The sequence below is a fragment of the Rhinopithecus bieti genome, unplaced genomic scaffold (assembly GCF_001698545.2).
Source record: "Rhinopithecus bieti isolate Rb0 unplaced genomic scaffold, ASM169854v2 scaffold_14936, whole genome shotgun sequence".
Lineage (NCBI taxonomy): Eukaryota > Metazoa > Chordata > Mammalia > Primates > Cercopithecidae > Rhinopithecus > Rhinopithecus bieti.
In genome coordinates, this window is record NW_016808811.1 from 800,217 (window position 1) to 819,908 (window position 19,692).

Consider the following 19,692-nt stretch of genomic DNA (forward strand, 5'->3'; position numbering starts at 1 on the left):
TTAATAGAAATATGGATGTTAAAGGTTCTGCTGCCAAGGGTTCTGAAAGAGGTGAGGGGAACATTAGAGAAAATGCATGTCACCATAGAGAATACCTAAATCTTAACATAATGTTAGTAGAAAGATAAAGATTACAGGTGTTGCTGGTGAGGACTCAGGAGGAAATGGGGAACTTGTTTCTGGAAACTAGAGGAAAGGGGATTCTCATTATATAGTGGCAGACAACTTGGCAAAATTGTGTCCCACGGTTAAGTGGACAGCAGAACTTGTAAGCAATGAGCTTGAATATTTGTCTGAGATTTCCGAGCAAAGTGTTCAAAGTGCACCCTCGTTCCTTTTGGCTCCTTATAGTAAAATGTGAAAGGAAAGGAAAAGATGGCGGGAAGGAGACATAGTGACAGAGGCAGGGGTCATCAGAGAGAGAGATCTGAAGATGCTATGCTGCTGGATTGACGGTGGAGGAAGTGGCGGTTCTCACGGAACATGGGCAGCCTCTAGAAGCTGGAAAAGGCAAGGAAACAGATTCTCCTCCAGAATCTTGAAAAGAATAGAGCCCTCAGATATCTGTGAGGTGCTGAAGAAAGGTCAGCAATGCAGGCCCTGGGGAAGTATCAAAGCTGAAAGAAGGAGCTAAAAGTGAGTGGTGTAGTGAGCGGCTGGAATCGGTTGGTAAACTTGCTGATGTGGACTCACCCAGCCTGAGCTATTCCCCTTTCTGGTAGCTCTGCAGAGCACTAGCAGCAATGCTTAGAGATCCATTGCTTAATTCCTCCCATACAGTCAAGGCTTTTTACCTGGGTTCTAAGGATGGACTTTAGGGTAGGGGTCCGTAAAATGCAAAAAGAAGTAAGCATCTTGATTTTAGTCCCTTGAAACTAATTTCAGGCCTCCACAACTGTAAGATGCTAAACTTGTGTTGTTTGCAGTTACTGTTTGTGGTGATTTGTTACAGCAGTGATAGAAAACGAATGCACCTGGTAAATACCACCTCATGGAATTCCCATAGTAACCTTCTGAGGAAGGTATCATGTTTATACTCAATTTACACAAGGGGAATTTAGGCACAGAGGTTAAGTAACTTGCCCAAGGTCACATGGCAAGTAGCAGAGCTGGGATATGAACCCAGAGCCTCTAATTCTAGAGCTTGCATCCTTAATTAAACGAGGTACTTTAGAAACCTACCCAGGATGGGGTCTGCAGCAGGTAAGACTTACCTCGAGTAGCAGGAAAGGCCGGGCAAAGCTTGACAGCTTAACTTACTCTACAATCCCACAGCTTTGTGTCGTGCATTACCCAATATTCCTTGGCTAGAGTGAAGGCAGGCCTGCCCCTGAACTCCCAGAAAGGCCCAGGATGGGAGAGACGATGATGAAGCCCTCTTGAGATGCAATAGCCAGAAAAAATCCTTTCTGGCAGATGGAGTTCTTCGGTTCACAAACCAGAAGAAAATCAATCTGCTCGGCCTCAAGGCCACAACCCCGGCCCGGAGAGCAGTCTAAGTAGCGTGTAAATGCTCTGCAATCCCACGGGCTCTCCTAGCCCAAATTTCCCTGTGGTAAGTATTGTGGTCTCGTTGCGTATTCCCTCATCACAAGAATAGGCACCATCTGTAGGCTCGCCTGAACTTTTAAGCTGAGTCTGCTGAGCCTCATTGCTTTCTCAGCCAGATATTGGAAGGATTAAGTTGTCTCCAAGTTAAACTCCACTCCCACTTTCCGCAGAGTGGATACTTGCTTCTGACAGACGTTCCAGCCACAGCCTTTAGCCACTCTGTATGCAGCAGTCACTTGGTGCTTTTTAGTGTGGCAAGCAGGTGGGTCAAATGTGGGATGTTTTTTGAGAATTGATGAAAACTATGGAGGCTTCTCTGGAAAGGAATATGCATATAGAGACTCAAAGCACCTAGTATTTAATGGAGGGAATTCACAGACCTCCCTAAGGTCCATCTTTGGAACCCAAGTTAAAGCCCCTGATTTTATGAAAGGAATTAAGCAATTAATCTCTAAGCATTGCTGCTTGTGCTCTCCAGAGCTACTAAAAAGAGGAATAGCTCTGGCCAGTTCAGCCCACATCACCAAACTTACTAATTCTAACCATTCACTATGCCCCCTTCCTTTTCTTCAGCTGCCTTTCTCAGCTCTGGTAACTTCTTCACTGCCTGTATTGCTAATCCTTCCTTAGCACCCTTATAGACACCTGAGCCACATTTGAATCCCCTAAATTATCCGTTCAGAACAGTGGCCATGTCATGTCACCTTGACCTTTGAAATGAGTCATTTTCTTGAACTGGCTTTGTTCATTTCTTGGGTCAATGCAACACTGCCTCCTCAGCCCTCCTACAGTGCCCAAAACACACTCACCCTCACACCCGTCCCCCATCCAGTGTTCTTAAAGGTAAATCTGATGGCATCATTATCCTCCCTAAACTCTCCCTGCCTTCTCAGCTTGGCCCTCGCGCTGCCAATGTGCACGTTTTTACCTCATCCCATCCTGCCACACTCACAGGCCAACATGCTTCAGCAAGCAGTCAAACCCCTGGTCATTCCGAATTAGATTTAATCCGTCAGAAACTCTGTTGAAATCAGTGGGTCTTAGCTGTCTTCGTTTTCTATTGGTGTTCTGTCCTTCAGGGTCTAGTTAGGATGGCTCCTTTTGGGTGTGAAACCTTCTCTAATCCTCTCTTTCTTTCCTCTCTGAACTTGGGTTACTGTGTGCCCCTTTTACACTTTGTGCCTCTATCATACCTCATTTGTGCTGCGAGTTTAAAAAAAATATTGATACATAGATGTACATATTTTCAGGGTACATGTGATATTTTGACATATTCATATAATGTGTAATGATCCAATCAGGAGAAACATTTATTATTTTTTATGCTGGGAAGACTCTCTTCTAGCTGGAATGATTCTCTTCTAGCTATTTGAAAAATACGATAGGTTATTGTTAACTGTAGTCATCCTAAAATATGTTAATAGGTACAAAAATAAATGTACTGTGGTCTTTAACTTACATATCTGTCTCCCTCATTGAGCTATGAACTTTTCAGGCACAAAAACCATGCCTAATTTTTAAGTTATTAACAACCAGAACAGTGTTTGGCACTGTGTTGGTTGAAAGAATAAACGCAGCTCATCCCAACACTCCCTTCACCCACTCTATCCCCTCCCGCTCCCCAATCCCTCTATTAGCCTCTTCCCCTGTGTGATGTGGAATCCCCCGTCTTGGGTGGGATTGCTCCTTTTGGCTTTGGGGTCTTATTCCTGTTGGCTTTTCACTTCTGCCAAAATTTGGTTGGCTGATAACATCATCCACCCAGGTAAAATCATCCACTCTTCTTTCTCTGTATCCTACTTATCTTTTCCATCATTTCTGCTATTTCCCAGGTTTAGAATAGTGCACTATCTCAGGATCCTAAGCACCCAATGCTTAATCTTTTTAGCATTTTATAGTATTATATTTTATTGATCTGTACATGTTACCACAATAAACCATGGATCTCTTGAAAAGAGGAAATATATCTAACTTTCTCAGGATCTCCAATGACTTGAATAGGTCCTACACAATAATTTTCATGTGTTCAGATGCCTACTGAATTTCTCTATTCTGTGAAATTTTGACAAGCGGTCATCTAGACCCACTCAAACACTCCCTGTGATTGAAAGCTGTTTCCTGAGTTCCGTTTGTGGAAGACGTGGCAATATAATTATGTTTTTGAACCTAAATCTCAATCATTGTGACTTCTCCCAGTGACCTTTGGCTTTTGGTGTAGCTAGACATATCTTGCCCTCAAATATCAAAAAATTGCCCTCAGATAGCCCCAAAGAACTTGTTCATAGTTCTGCTAAACCTGTGCTTCTCAAACCTCATTGTTTATACATATCATCTGGGGAGCTGATTCCGATTCAGGTCTGAAATTCTGCAACTAAATAGCTTTTAAGAGGTCGAAAGGTCAGTCAGTAATGACGCTCAGGTCTAACACATTTTCATATGATAAGGTTCTCACCATCTTCATCTTTCTTCTGGAGAAGGTTGAGTTTGCCAAATACCTCTTTCAAGTGTGGTAGCCAAAACTTACCATACTCCACTCGGTGTAGTAAAGAGGTGGTTCAATGAAAAGAGTACTTACTGGGTTTCAAGCCAGAATACCTGGGTTTGAGTCTAACCTCTACCATATACCAATGATGTGACAATGAATAAGTCAGATAAATTCACCTGCCAGAGCCTTAGTTTTCTTTCCTGGAAAAATAAAAAGAGCAGAGGAGACATCCAGTGACAGTGTCTGGTAGTTGGAAGGATGAGTTTGCTGTGACACAGTGCGTGGGAAACAGTTGATTAATGGCTATGTATCATATACACTGGAGGCATTGATTTCTTTCAATGAAGCTTAAAATTTCACTTCTTCTGTTAACATTTGCATTAGAAAGCTGCACACTCAAACCCCTAAGTCTTTAACAATTGAGTAACACCTACTAGTTGCAAGGCACTGGACTAGACCTTTCATGCCTGTTTTCTGAAATTTTTGTATATCCCCTCCCCCAAAAAAAGTTCTTCGTTATAACAGCCAAGGTGAGCTGGGTCTTACTTATCTTTTGCCTTCCTGTTCCATGTGTACCCACCAGGAAAGTTATCCTTTATCAAAGGATATCCTTTCCAAATAAACTTTTCAAAGATCAAACCCTCTGAGAAGCTGCCCTCCCCACAGATCCACAAACTGGTAGCAGATTACAGAGGAGATAAGAGCTCACCATTCTGCTGAAACCGTGTTAATATGGTCTTCAACTTCCTAATTAGTACAATGAGAGGCTTGGACTAAATTATTTGGTAACCTCGCTCTGAAAAGCTCTAAGCATTCCATGGAGAGGCGAGAGCTGTGGACCTGGCCGGGTGCGGTGGCTCATGCCTGTAATCCCAGCACTTTGGGAGGCTGAGGTGGGCAGATCACTTGAGGTCAGGAGTTCAAGATCAGTCTGGCTAACATGAGGAAACCCCGTGTCTACTAAAAATACAAAAATTAGCTGGGTGTGGTGGTGCACATCTGTAAGGGGGTGCTGAGGCAGAAGAATTGCTTGAAGCCAGGAGAGGGAGGTTGCAGTGAGCCAAGATGGCACCACCGCACTCCAGCCTGGGTGACAGAGCGAGACTGGCTCAAAAAAAAAAAAAAAAAAAGCATCTGTGGACCTGCGTGGGTGAAGGGCAGACATTTTTCAGCACACGTGAAGGCACTGAGGCTAGCAGCTTGACTCATATTTTTAACGTATTGGGTTCCAAGCAAGATTTATTTAAAGAAAATGATTCTGCTCCAATTGCTCCAAAAATACGTTTGAAAGCCATTTGAATTGGGTAATTGCAAAGGCAACTTATGACCCATTCTTTGAAAAAAAAAAAAAAAGAGTCTGTAAATCTGTGATATGATGAAAATAAACATCTATGAGGATTAGAAATACATATTTTTGTTTTCCTCCCTCTAGCACAGGCTGATCCAGAGAATCCTTTTCAGCAGACTGGCTCCTGGCATTTGGAAAGGTAGAATATTCCAGATAACTTATTTCTGTCAACAAATAGAGTCTAGCTGAATGCTATGCTTGGCTCATTTACCCCAAATACCCAGAAACAGCATTTACAAGCATGTCAACCAGTATTTTGGGGATTTGCATTCCCCAGGGTATCTTATTCGAAAAAGATTCAAATGTTCTTATCTATCACCCATGTTCTTATCTATAGCCCCCTCCTTTTACCCCTAATAGCAAGAACTGTCATGTTAGAAACTTGAAAAGAATTTTGTCTTCAGTTTTGGACTATACACAATTTCAAAGTTAACAACACAACTTATTTGGTTCAAAAACTTCAACTGTAAGTTTAATATAGCTTAATTTTCCAAATTTGGAATATTTTTTAATGGTTTAGAAAACTGAGTTCTTCAACATCACCCCCATATTATCCAGCTCAATCAAGTGTTGCTAGGTCTGGTAATGACAGAAGAAAATCTGTTTAACCTCTGCCCTTAAGACATGTTCATGTGTGTAGAGGGTTGTTTACCCCATTAACATATAAATAACTCCAGAGTAGATCCATATATTCGTGGATGTTGAAGAATGATCCTGGGAGAATTGACACAGACACAAAAACACACGCCCACAACTCTATTCTTTCAATTATTAAAGGATTTACAATGAATGCTCTTTTGCTAATGAATTTGTTCATTTAATGAAAGGGGCTTACTTTACTGTATTTCTGTATGCCCAACTCTGTCCTAGTCTGAGATTGAGTGATGAATAGGAGATATATCTTGCACACACAGATCAAAATTTAATGGGGAACAAGTGAAAATGTTTAATTCTTTAATAAGTCACTTAAATACCCAAAATGATATAAGTATCCCCAGCTCAAGTACTATTTTTTGAGTAGTTTTGTTACCTTGTTTTTTAAACTATTAACTAAAGTTTAGACCTTATTTGGACATCACCAGCTTATTATTATTATTATTATTATTATTATTATTAAAGATGGAATTTCACTCTTTTTGCCCAGGCTGGAGGGCAATGGCGCAATCTCGGCTCACTGCAACATCTGCCTCCACGGTTCAAGCGATTCTCCTGCCTCAGCCTCCTGAATAGCTGGGATTACAGGCATGTACCACCACGCCCAGCTAATTTTTTTATTTTTAGTAGAGACAGGGTTTCACCATGTTGGCCAGGCTGGTCTTGAACTCCTGACCTCGGGTGATCCGCCCGCTCAGCCTCCCAAAGTGCTGGGGTTACAGGCGCGAGGCACCACGCCCAGCTATTACTCCCTCCTTTCTGTTCCTGGATCCAGTCCAGGGTTCCACATTGCATTTAGTTGCCCTGTCTCCCAAGTCCCCTCTGATCTGTGACTTTTGCTCAGTATTTACCTATTTTTCATGAGCTCCACCGTCTTGAAGAGTGCTAGGCTTAGATCTATTCTGTAGAACGTCCTCAATCTGGGCTTATCTGATGTTTTTCTAATGGTTACACTGGAATTACGGGTTTGGGGAAAGAAAACCACAGGGGGGAAGTGCTCTTCACATCACATATTATGGGGTTCAAGTCAACCACATGCTATCAGTGATACTGTCTTTTTTTTTTTTTTTTGAGAAAGAGTCTCGCTTTGTCACCCAGGCTGGAGTGCAGTGGCGCGATCTCGGCTCACTACAAGCTCTGCCTCCCGGGTTCACGCCATTCTCCTACCTCAGCCTCCTGAGTAGCTGGGACTACAGGCACTGGTCACCAAGCCCGGCAGCCCGGCTAGTTTTGTGTGTGTGTGTGTGTGTGTGTGGTTTTTTTTTTTTTCTTTTTTTTTTAGTAGAGATGGGGTTTCACCGTGTTGGCCAGGATGATCTCCATCTCCTGACCTCATAATCCGCCGGCCTCGGCCTCCCAAAGTGCTGGGATTACAGACCTGAGCCATCACGCCAGGCCCTGATATTAAGTTTTACCACTTGGTTAAGACAGTGGCGACTAGGTTTCTTTTCTGTAAAGTTATGACAGTTTTCCATACTCTAAATTTTGGAAACGAGATACTAAGTCTAGCTCACCTTTAAGCAGGAGAGGATTAAATTCTATCTGCTAGAGGGGAGAGTAACTATAACTCCAATTATGATTTGGAATATCTTTCTAAAGATTTGTCTCTTCTCCCTTGTTTTTTTTTTTTTTACATAAGTGAAATTTATTGTCATTGATATCCATGTGGATTCATGGATATTCATTTTATACTTTGTTTTATAAGCCAGTCATTCAATACTGCATTATTTTGTTGCTCAAATCATTCCAGCTTTGACCACTGGAAGCTAATTCATTTTTAATTCTAAAATATCAGTTATAGGGGATTCCAGGCCAACATTTTTAACCAACATTCTTAAACAGTAGCTCATCTACAATAATCTATAATATCTAACCTAACAGTCTGTTCCTGCTTAACTATACTGGCATTAACACTAATCCTTATAACTTAACAGTGTGTTGTGTCATCACTTTTTCTCTTTTCCTCTGATATTGATGAAAACTACAACCTATGTGAGCAAGCCAGGTTGTCCAATGGTCAACCTGTGAGGCTTAGTTTTGGCAAGGTGATTTGCTGCACTCTGATAATCCATGGAGCAATGCAAAAGAAATACACGATTCTCTTTTTTTGATGCAGCGAAGCAAAGTTTTACCTAGAAGTCAAGTCATGACCAAGAGGGTCATAAAACTAATAAAAATGGATGGGAAGAATGTGTACGCTGATATTTCATTCACAGTACACTTGGAAACTTTTACAAACATATATTTTCAGGTAAGCTTGTGTGCTTGTTATATTTAGTATTTTGTATGTCACCCATTTCCCTCTCCCCTTCGTGGATACCTGCATTATTAATAGGTTATCAACATTAACATTTTCCAAAGCTTGCAGAATACCAATTTGGGAGGAGAAGGTCACCAAATTCTGCTATGATTTAGCCATATCAAAGTGATCACTCACAGTACCAGAAACCTTGTTTTTTCTCTACATAAAGCCAAGAGAATTGCCCTCCAACACAGTGGGTCTTCAAGTACAAAGACTAAATTAAAATATGCTTACAAAGTTTATTTTTAAAGTAATTTAAAACACAGTGTAACCATACATTAAAAATACTGTAGCAATTCAGATTAGGAATAAACATGAAGTTATTTACATGTTGGCACATGTACGTGTGTCTATATACACAAAGTGCAGATAAATACAGAAACACTACAAAATAAACAAAAAATTCAATGATAATTTATGGACAATCACTTTTATATTTATTACTTAATTTGTCAAGTTAATGACTGCAAAGAAGCTCCTAGTACTGAAATATAATATCTAAACATCTGACTTTTATATAAACTACAGTACCTCAAATTTTAACAGTATATAAATAGGATTGTGAATTCAAAACCCAGGTGTCTTCCCTGCCAAATTCCCTATTTGTTAAGGTTTCAGCTCAGAAATGAAGGACTTTGAAAAATCCCAACCTTTGTTATGTGGTGGTATCTTGGATTTTAAGTATAAACCATGTGCAGACAGTGTTCTTAGACCAGTTCTTGTGGGGATCATTCTCTGCAAAAAGGAGGCAGTTGAGGGTGCATTGACAGATATAAAACTTCAAAAATGCTGCCATATAGAGATTAAAAGTGTGCGTTTCATATATATATGTATATGTAGCCATATATTTTTATATAAAATGCATTTTTACATAAAATGCACACTTTTAATCTATAAGACTGAGTAAATTCAAGGCAAAATTGAGTTGCCGTCAACTCTGGATGCAAAAACACCATGGGAAACACTGGGGAAAGATGGCAGATGGTCCAAAGGGGAGAAAGTGGTTATCCTACTGAGGAGGTTTTGATACCTTCAGCCCCTGCCTCCTCCAACACTTTAGTTTGCCAAGTAGCCCTGTACACAAGCATCTTGAATGGTGAAGAATATTTAAGTTTGCCAAGTAGCCCTGTACACAAGCATCTTGAATGGTGAAGAATATTTATGATGGCAATAAATGAAAATGATCTCTGCCTTTTGGGACTCTTCAGTAATCACACAGACTCCATTTCTCCACACAGCACCAAGAAAAATTCACACTGAACTTGGTATCTCTCTCATGAGTGCCAAAAGGAAAAGGAATGACAGGCTGGGCTCCCTAAACCATAGAACACCTTCTAAACATTGGTCTAGGACATGCAGATCAATTTTCTGCCAATGGCTTACTGTGAATGCTGTCAACATTCTTATGTAAGACTCTTTATTTAAAACAGTGAGCGCGGCTGCCCTCAAATCCAATTTATTGATTTGATCCTCTAAAAGTCCACATCATTCATAAACCTGAGTTTTCCGAAGGTTATTACCAAGTGGAACCGGCACATTTTGAAGCAGGGGGATAATGGTGACAACGAGGGATACAGTGAATGTGTTCAGGAAATTGAGACTAGTTGATGAATACTTGATATTCTATCTGTGAATCAACAGGAGACAGGCAGGACACAGACTGTTCAGAAAATTATCTTTGTTTCTTAAAAGTGTTTTGATTTTGGAAGGTTAACAAAAAAGGGTAGGAGGCAAAGTTAAATAGCAATGTCTACCCTATGGAGAAACCTTTAGTCAAGAGGGAAGTAACTTCTGGACAATAGTCAAGCCTCTGTTCTTTTTCGTGACCTGACCAGGAGATATGATTTCAGGGTCCTATGCAGTGATGTGAGGTCATGCTAACAGCTGTGAATTACAAATGTATCATAAAACCAAAGAACAAAATCTGTTCCCTAAATTGGTCTGCCTCTGGCTTTAGTCAAAGTATAAGTCTAGCTGGGGTTCTAAATGCTAAAGAAGGCATCTTGAATACATAATTTAAGGTATTAGTACAATTTGAAATTGCTAGAGGGAAAGCTCTGAGGGACTCTTCTAAACCGAAACCACATGAATGATGGCCTTTTCAACACAGACCAGAAGAATGGTGCTAGGAGTGAGAAGGTGAGCAGGGTACACCAGATTATGGTAAGAAATCTGTTTGCCTCACAACATAGTGAATTTTTAAGAAGGATGCCACATTATATAAAGCTAATTATCATAGAATAATAATAAAAGTCATATGTATCTTTATTTTTCCTACTTGGAAACCTAGATAAGTTGGGGTTTTAAGGCACATTTTTTTTCCTCCACTATCTCTGAAAACAGTCAGCAGACAAATCATTGTTGAGAAACCTGGTTGTGTTCATGCAAGTTACAAAGCACAGGCAACCCCCGCAACAAGCAAAACCACTCACATCAAACAAGGAGAAATGTGCTTCCTCATACTTCATGAACGTTACAGGAATACAAAGATGATTTTACTGTTCAGATATTTACACATAACACAACAGAAAAATCCTTCAGTTGACTAGTTTCCATAAACTTGGTAGCGTTATGGCAAAACAAAAGAGTCATCTGTGAAATACATAAATGTTTTTTACTGAGGGATATTTTCACATAACACAGGAGATGATGAACTTAAATTTAGACCCCCTCAATCTCATTGTCATACTGATTATACTGTAAGCAGTGATTGGGATGCACAGGTTGCATGTTTCGAAGGTATGGATGTGGCAATTCTAATGTATCTTCACATTGTTTCTAAAAAGCTAAGGTTTTGTTATTGAACTACTATTAGAAGTTGAATGTGATCCTCTTCCAATGTCTGACATTGCCTTCCAGTGGAATTAACATTCTGTGTGATTTAGAGTACATGTCCTGACTTTCTCAATGCTCATAAATACCTTATCTGTAGGAAACTTACTTTAAGGGAAAAGCAGCTTCAGCCTATCTCCAGTATATGGCCATGACTTGCTTACACATATAATCCATTATGAAGGAAAAAGAGCCATCCTCACAAATCTGGAAGATTAAAACTTCAAGCACAAGCACAACTTGAATCAGTGCTTCTGTAGCTTGTTTCAGCAAAGGGACCATAGCCAGTACTGTGGCTGCAACATATGTCTTGCCATCAGATACAGGAGTTAGGCTTCATATCCATGTCCTATGCAGTAAAAAAGCTTTAAACCTGAATGGAACATTCGTAGAATTAGCGTTCGACAACTCAGAAGCAGGAACACTTTGGTCTGTGTTCAAATAAAATGAAGGTTGAGATTTTCTTTATGCAGCAGCAGGAGGAGTTGGATTCTGAATCTCTCTTTGGAGTCAAGTTGGTCTTTGAAAGAAAACCAATTTGCTTTTAAGAGATTCTAATCTAGCAGGATACCAGATGATGGCAAGCATGCTTAAACCAAGGGTGCCGTATAGACTAAGGGACTGGTACATTGGAAACTACCTTCTGTTCCAGCAGAGGGCAATTAGAGTGTCAGCAATGCTGTTATTACTACTAAGGTCACCGAGGACCTAGACCAAGAAGATCCGGCAACACACGGTATTACAGTGTACAGAGGTCAACAGTGAGAGGTAAAAGAGAAAGATAGTCTTTTATCAAACTTTTACATTACGTTGCTAATTTTTATTACAGAATATTTTTCATTCTTTTGATTCACTGATATTTATTTCTGATTCTGACTCTGCCAACGGTTATTCTCTCTACTTGTTAATTCTAATCTTATTCTTTTTATTTGTAAAAGCATAACTTTTCTGAGGCATAGTTGTGTGTGTATATGTGTATTTAACCTACTAATTCTAGAAACATTAATTTAAAGTAGAAGAGATAGAGATTACAGATTATAATCACATGTAAAGAGTTTTATACAGTGAATACCTGAGAGTCTGCACAGTAGGGAACTCTGAAGTAATATGATGTAAGTAATATGAAGTAAGATGTCAAGAACTAGCAGGTCAGGACTGTGGCACTCAAAGGTCAGGTAACCAGCTTTTCAGGATCTTGAGAAGAAAGGCTCTTTGCCACATATAGATATTATATTTATAGAAATAATATATTAGAATTATTGGAATAGAAATATAGAATTAATGGTTCGTGCATGACCAGATGCTGATATATATATATATAAGTGGACAGTAAATACCTATTACTATGCTCTACAAATTGACTGAAATTGCTAATAAAGACTGTAAACTAAAAGGCACAGAAGAAAATCATGGACAGATTTTATTTCTGCTAAAGATCATAAAACAATTTCAATCTCTGTGGTTCAAAGTAATTTAAGGATCTTGTACCTTTGTGTTTATTTTCTGTTTCAACTAAGGATAGACTTCAGAAGGCATAGCTTCCCTTGTAACGTTTTCAAGCATCTTTTTCATTTGTAGGAGAACATTTCAAAAGTCCAAATTAAATTATCATTAAAATATTTTGACACTTTACAATCTTCCAAGTGGAAGTGAAGTTGTACACCTTGATACTCTAGTTTTAGTTTTCCCATGATTGGTAAATATTCTTCTGTGATGCCACTACAATGCTACTGGTAGAAAATATGTGCATATAATTTATCAGTATATTTTAATGTAAAATTTTATAAAACTCTCAAAGTTATGAAGATAGTTTTATACACCCTCTAAACTAGGGGTCAGCAAACTATAACCCATGAGCCAAATTTAACCCACCACAAAAATATTTGCTATCAGGCCTTTACAGAAAAAGTTCACTGATCCCTGTGCTAAACCAATGGAAGGTATCTGGAATTCTGGACAGATTGTTTACAGTGGAGTCAGTGTATGACTTAATTTTGCTTGCTTTATAGATACCATATACATTATTGCTTTTGAATATTATCATCTACTTGGAAAACAAATAAAGTTATATTAAAGACTTACATCCTTGAAATGTTTAGGACCAGCAAAACAATCATATATAAAAGCAATATATTTCTAAGAAAAAAAAAAAACAATAAATGAACAATTTAAATTACATTTTTAACTAATAATGTCAGAGATCCTCAGAGAATGCCAGGCAGTAAAGGACAGATCTCAAAATCCATATAGCAGATTCTGGTTTCCAAATTTCTGGACTATAGTATTTAATACAGTATTTGAAACTCTACAATTGCTATGGAAGAGACATTGTGGAGAGTTACATATTATCCAAAATACATTTTCAGAAGCAAGATATTTTAAAGTAAGAAACCAACCAAAAAAGAATGGCCAACAATTTAAATCTTTTTTTCCATTAATAAGGAGCTACATAGTCTGCTGGTGAAGAACTTGATAGAAATGGACTGTTTTCACTTAGTGGGCTGATCCCTGTGTATCTGTGTCAGATAAAATCATAGCACTTATTCGTTACCATGGATACCATGAAGATACTGCCATCCACTAAATAGTATTAGAGGAAGACAACATAATTTTCTGGAACTAGTCCCGTTTTGCCTTCATAAGTTGCCTTTAACCATCCTGGTTCCACTGATGGGTACACTGGCAAAATAAACAAATAAACAGCACTCGGTCAACATTTGTGTCAAATAATTATATAAACAGATGGGTTAAAGTCCCACATCAGATTGTACGCACACAGTCAGTCCTCAATATCTGTGGGAGATTAGTTTCAGGGCTTCTTGTGGATACCAGAAACTGCGGATGCTCATGTTCCTGATATAAAATGATGTAATATTTGCATATACCCTAGAGACATCCTCCTGTATGCTTTAAATCATTTCTAGATTACTTGTAATACCTTTCACAATATAAAAACTATGTAAATAGTTGTTACACTATATATTTTTAAAATTTGTGTTATTATTTATCTATTTATTTTCCGACCTTTTTGATCCATAGTTGGTTAAATTGTGCATGCAGAACTCCTTGAATATACAGGGCCAACTATACGCTCAACTTAAATGTCCAAACAAAACAATGTCACTGCCCTTCAAAGTTGGAATGTCCTTTGCATTCACATAGTCAAATGAAATCATCTCTCCCTCTCACACGCACATGTACAAACAGACACGTACACACAAATGCCTGCAGGGGAGGAATGAATCCAGAGGGAATTTTAACATTTTTTATTTATTTATTTTATTTTATTTTATTTTATTTTTTTTGACACAGAGTCTTGCTCTGTCGCCAGGCTGTAGTGCAGTGGCACGATCTTGGCTCACTGCAACCTCCACCTCAAGGCCATTCTCCTGCCTCAGCCTCCCGAGTAGCTGGGACTACAGGCGCCCGCCACCTCGCCTGGCTGGTTTTTTGTATTTTTTAGTAGAGATGAGGTTTCACTATGTTGGCCAGGCTGGTCTCAATATCTTGACCTCGTGATCCGCCTGCCTTGGCCTTCCAAAGTGCTGGGATTACAGGCGTGAGTCACCGTGCCCAGCCTATTTATTTATTTTTTTGTGGGTTGGGCTGGGCTTACCCTCCTAAGCAGCTGGGACTACAGATGCACGCCACCCAGAGGGATTTGATGTGTTCATGCATGCCCGTCATGAGAGGCAGGACTTGGGATAGAATCTGAGGCTTCTGGCTTCTACTTGAGACTCATATCACCATGCTATTCCTTCATCCTCCCCATGATGATAAACTTAGAGGGAAGTGACATACTTACCATTTGAAAATATCGCTCCTTGTGGGAAGGAAAGCTCATGGCTGTGCTCTGCTTTACAGGAGTACATGGCTTTGGCTTGGCTGAAAGAGCAAGACAACTTGTCAAAACCTCAACACTCAACCTAAGGACATCTGTGTTTAAAACTCTTCTTAAAGAATGCTATTCATTTTTACTTGTAATTGGAACATAATGCACATAAAGTGCATATATAAGTGTACATCGGTACTTTTTCCACTCAACACAATCATGTTACCAGATCAAGAAATCAAGGATTACTAGCACACTAGAAACCTTTCTTGTGTTTCTAGGCAATGCTCTCCAGGGTAACCCCTGGCTTATAACAATATAGGTTGGTTTTAGAGACTGCTATTATTTAACTGTTTAATAATTTGCTAAATAGGCTGTTTTTACAGCTATGTAGAAACCAAGATTCCTAGGAACCCCAAAGCCTTTTTTTCCCCCACTTTCATGTTCAGACTATCTGAGGTGAGATCCAAAACTTAAAAGGCTTAAAGAATATGGTAAGTAAGTTGATTGGGAATGATACAGGAAAAATAATAGGGTAAGTTGATGATAAATGGCAACCAACTATAGCTTCACCATCAGGAAGGTGATGGGGACAGGTGCAGGCTTTGCAAACCACAGTACACCCATCCTTAACAAGAGAAGCCAACCACTCAGCTCCCAGCCTCTGTCACTAAGTGCAAATTTGTGCTCAGTATACCCAGAGACTCTTTTTTTCCTTTTTTTTTCAAGTGAAGTCAGAATTTAGGAATTACATATGAGATATGATCCAAAAATATTTCAGCCAACAATAAAAAGGCATCATCTGAGGCTGCTAATCAAGGCACCAGGCAGGTCTCCTTTAATCTGCAACATTCAATGACCTTAAGACTTGCAACTGATCCCAACTCCAAGCACTTACCATCTCTTCCACAACCAGAGTCCAAGACAATAGCATTTCCAACCTGGTCGGCTGAATGGCTTCCTGGCTTCCTAGAACCTCGATTCCCTTACAATCCATTATCTATAGAGCAGCCAGAGGACAGCTGTAAAATGCCCATCAGATCACACTGCTTCCCTGACAACCCTTCAACTGGCTTCCTACTCTGGCCCACAAACTGTATGCAGTCAGGTGCCGGGTGGTCTCCCCTGCCTCTTTGTGTCCCTGCCTCTGCTCACCTACTCGACTCCAGTCACAATGGCCCTCTTTCTTTCCTTCAAACACGCCAAACTCACTCCCACCTCAGGCCAGCTATGTCCATGCCCTGAGATGTTTTCCTCTTGATCTTCACATGGCCATGTCCTTCAAGTTCATCTTAAATTTCAAGAGCTCTGCTGAAGGTCAGGCCTTCTCTGATCATACTCTCTGAAATAGTTGCCCAGGGAACTATCATATCTTCCTGCTTCAAGTCTGCATGGTATTAGTATCTGGTATTTTGTTATTATTGCTGATATTTTTATCTTCTCCCCTAGATAGAATGGAATCTCCACGAACAATGTCTGATGCTTAGTAGTAACTCAGTAAATGTTAGCTAAATGAATGAGTAAGAAAAAGGAAAGATGTTCTGGGTTCATTTTCTATATGATGAGTCTTTTTAAAGATTCAGGGCACCTTATCTATCCTCCCTGGGGTCCCAGCACTATATCTGCAAGGCAGCATCAGCAGTATTTGCCTCCACAGCTCTCCCAAAGCAGCAGCATTACATTATAATTTCATTTCCCTGTTGGAGCTCAACCCTGGGTCTTAACCCTACACTTCCAGAATGAGATCCAGCCATTTAAACTGGGGTTCCCAAAGACTATCTGAAGATTGGAAAGTGTAGAGAGGAAAATTCTGGACCTGCCTCCAGTCTTTTCATCAGAGGTGATGCTCAGGCTGTACTTTCAGACAGCTTGCTAGCAGGGCAGCTTTGGGAGTGACCCTGAGCCCACACAGCACAACGTCCCAGTGAAACATGGTCTAAGGAAGAACTGAAGAAGTAGAGGCACTCAGAGAAGGACAGGACTTTAAAGAACTGTGTGTGTGCGCACATGAACACATGCATGTGGGTGTGCTGGTTGCATATAGGTGGGAAGTGAGAACATTATCAGGATGTGAAGACTTCTAAGAATCAGACTATAGTGGTCTCAAGTAGAATATAAACGTTTTCCCTATAAATCTTCTAGCCAACTATAACCATTTGATTTGATCAGGATATTACTGAGGACTGCAGAACCATTTTCCTAAAAAAAAAAAGGAAAGATTTTTGCAAAAAATCACATTTTCTAATAGCAACAGCTTCCTCCAGTAAAAATAAGTCCATCTTTCTTTGAATCATTAAGATAAATTATAAAGAGATCTATAAGGAAACAAACTCCAAAGTTGTAGAAGTGATTATAATATTCCTTACAATGGCCTAATTTTCAAAACTATACTTTAAAATGTACCCCAAATCTTGTAATTAATATTTTAGACATATATGGTCTCCTTATTTGTATTTATAGTATTTTGTGGGACTGGTTGAGGAAGGGGAAAAGCATACAGAATAATTATCATCACTAAATAAAGACATACATATTGTTAAATGCATCAAAACCACACAGCACAAAATACTACCTGTCATGACTTTTCAATTATCTGTGCACTGACTAGACGGAATTTTCTTCTGCTGAGAGCTATAACTGCAGGTGTTAACTCTGCAGAGAGCTTTGATGATTTAATGTAGACTCTGTAACAGTGAAGTTTCCTCAGGTGCTAATGCTTCCTCTTTTACTGTCTTGGTGTATTGAAGAGGATGTGAAAATAACACTGTCACCTATTGTCTCTCTCTTCAGAAGATTCTAATCTCTCTTTGAAAAAGATTTTGAAAATCCTGCCTCTTACTGCTTGGGAGAGTGAGGTAATCGCACAGTCCTGAAAGCCATTTCTTCCCTTATCATTGGGAAAATGATCTGCCCACAAACCTCATTCCTCATGCTAAATGCTGCCTAATGCATTTAATGAGTAAATTTACAAAAGTTTGACTGGGTCAGTGTGCAAAATTTACCAGTGCTTATCTTAAACATAAAAGAAATTTTAAAACATTCACCAAAATTGATACAATGTCTTCCAGAGGCCTGTTTGACAATGAGAAATACACACATTTTGTATGCTATTGACAGTTTCACTTCTGAAGGGAGTAGGAGTGCACGGAGGTAGAAAGATACTAAAGCAATACTATATATAAAAGTGGAAATTAAAAAAAATCACAACAATCTTAAGTATTCATCAGTAGAGAACTTAAAAAATAAATTAGAGCACACCAATCTAGTGAAGTATTATGCAGCAACTATAGATAATGCTATTGAAGAACTCATGCTATGAAACGATGTTAATGCGTAAAACAAAAAGTTTACAAATTTATTCTTGGCAAGAATCCTAAATTGCCCATGACAGTTTACCAAGAAACACTGCATTTGTTTCTTGGGCCCTAGTTGGAGATTTTTTTTCTTTCTTTCGCTTTATTATTTTTTTTTTTTTGAGACAGGGTCTCACTCCGTTGCTCAGGCCAATCAAGGCTCACTGCAGTCTTGACTTCCTAACCTCAGGTGATCTTCCCATCTTAGCCTCCCAGGCAGCTGGGACTATTAGGTGCACACCACCGTCACAATTAATGTTTTGTATTTTTTGTAGAGACAGGGTTTCAAATCCCTGGGCTCAAGTGGTCCACCCGCCTTGGCCTCCCAAAGTGCTGTGATTACAGGAGTGAGCCACTGTGCCCAGCCTAGTTACAGATTTCTTAACATTAATTACATGTTCTTTTCACAGATTTTTTTTAATGAAACAATCTGAAACAGCCAACAAACACTGGCTGTTTCCAGCTTAAATATCTAAGTAATACTGAACACCTCAATGCTAAAAACTTCCACCTGAGCCTGTAGAGTTAAAGCTGCTTGTGTCAAAGACATGCATATTGCAACTCCATTGAAAATGAAGTGGAAAAGTGAGTAGCAAAGTATTTTTTATGTTAAAAATGTATATTTTATTTACTTATTCAACAATTTTATTGAGCATCTATTGTGTGTTGGGCACTATGATAGCAACAATACAGTGGACTCCTCTACCGTCCCCGCATCCCCACCCATGTGTCCTTTTCTGTGTGTTTATCACGGAGGAGTAGTTTTCAAAAGCGTGGTCAAGAGACCCTGTGGAGGGGAGATAGAGTGGCAGGCAGGAGCCTAAGGTATCATTGCTCTGAAGCTAATGGAATGTATATGACAATTCATTTATTTTGTATTATGTGAGGTATTAAAGATATTTGAAAAAATGTAAAACAGTTCAACTCTTTTGGAAAATATCATTTTTCATCAAAATTATGTTATTTGTGCTAATATGTCATAGGCTTATTCTTATTTTCAATAAATACGTATTTTAAAATGTTCTGTTTGAATTTCTAATACAGTAAATATCAATAAATATAATCCATAAAAACAGAAGCCCTTTGGAGATCCTTAATGATCTTTTAAGTTTATAAAGGTGTTGTGAGATCAAGAAGTTTGAGAACCACTGCCACAGAGGAGATTGAAGGCTGTGCACCAAATTTTAACAGTTTTCTTCAGGTGATGAAATTATAAGTGGTTTTAACATACTTCTTCATTAGTTTTCACATTTTCTAAAGGAAAATCATTAAATTATTATTTTAAACATCACAATTTTTTTTTTTTTTTTTTTTTTTTTTTTTTTTTTTTTTATT

General features: G+C 39.0%; 2 protein-coding genes across 2 annotated transcripts in view; both read right to left on the bottom strand.

Moving 5' to 3' along the window:
- Window positions 1-8,559: 8,559 nt before the first annotated feature.
- On the bottom strand, window positions 8,560-10,216 carry LOC108538895 (transmembrane protein 133). Its single transcript, XM_017887226.1, is given in 2 exon segments — window positions 8,560-10,050; window positions 10,052-10,216. Coding segments are annotated over 2 exon segments (390 nt in total). The 3' UTR covers window positions 8,560-9,825.
- ARHGAP42 (Rho GTPase activating protein 42) overlaps window positions 8,560-19,692 on the bottom strand; it is a 327,325-nt gene continuing 316,192 nt past the window's right edge. Inside the window, 2 exon segments of the mRNA XM_017887227.1 lie at window positions 8,560-13,851; window positions 14,978-15,057. Of these exon segments, the coding sequence (XP_017742716.1) occupies window positions 13,763-13,851; window positions 14,978-15,057 (169 nt within the window). The 3' untranslated portion in view covers window positions 8,560-13,762.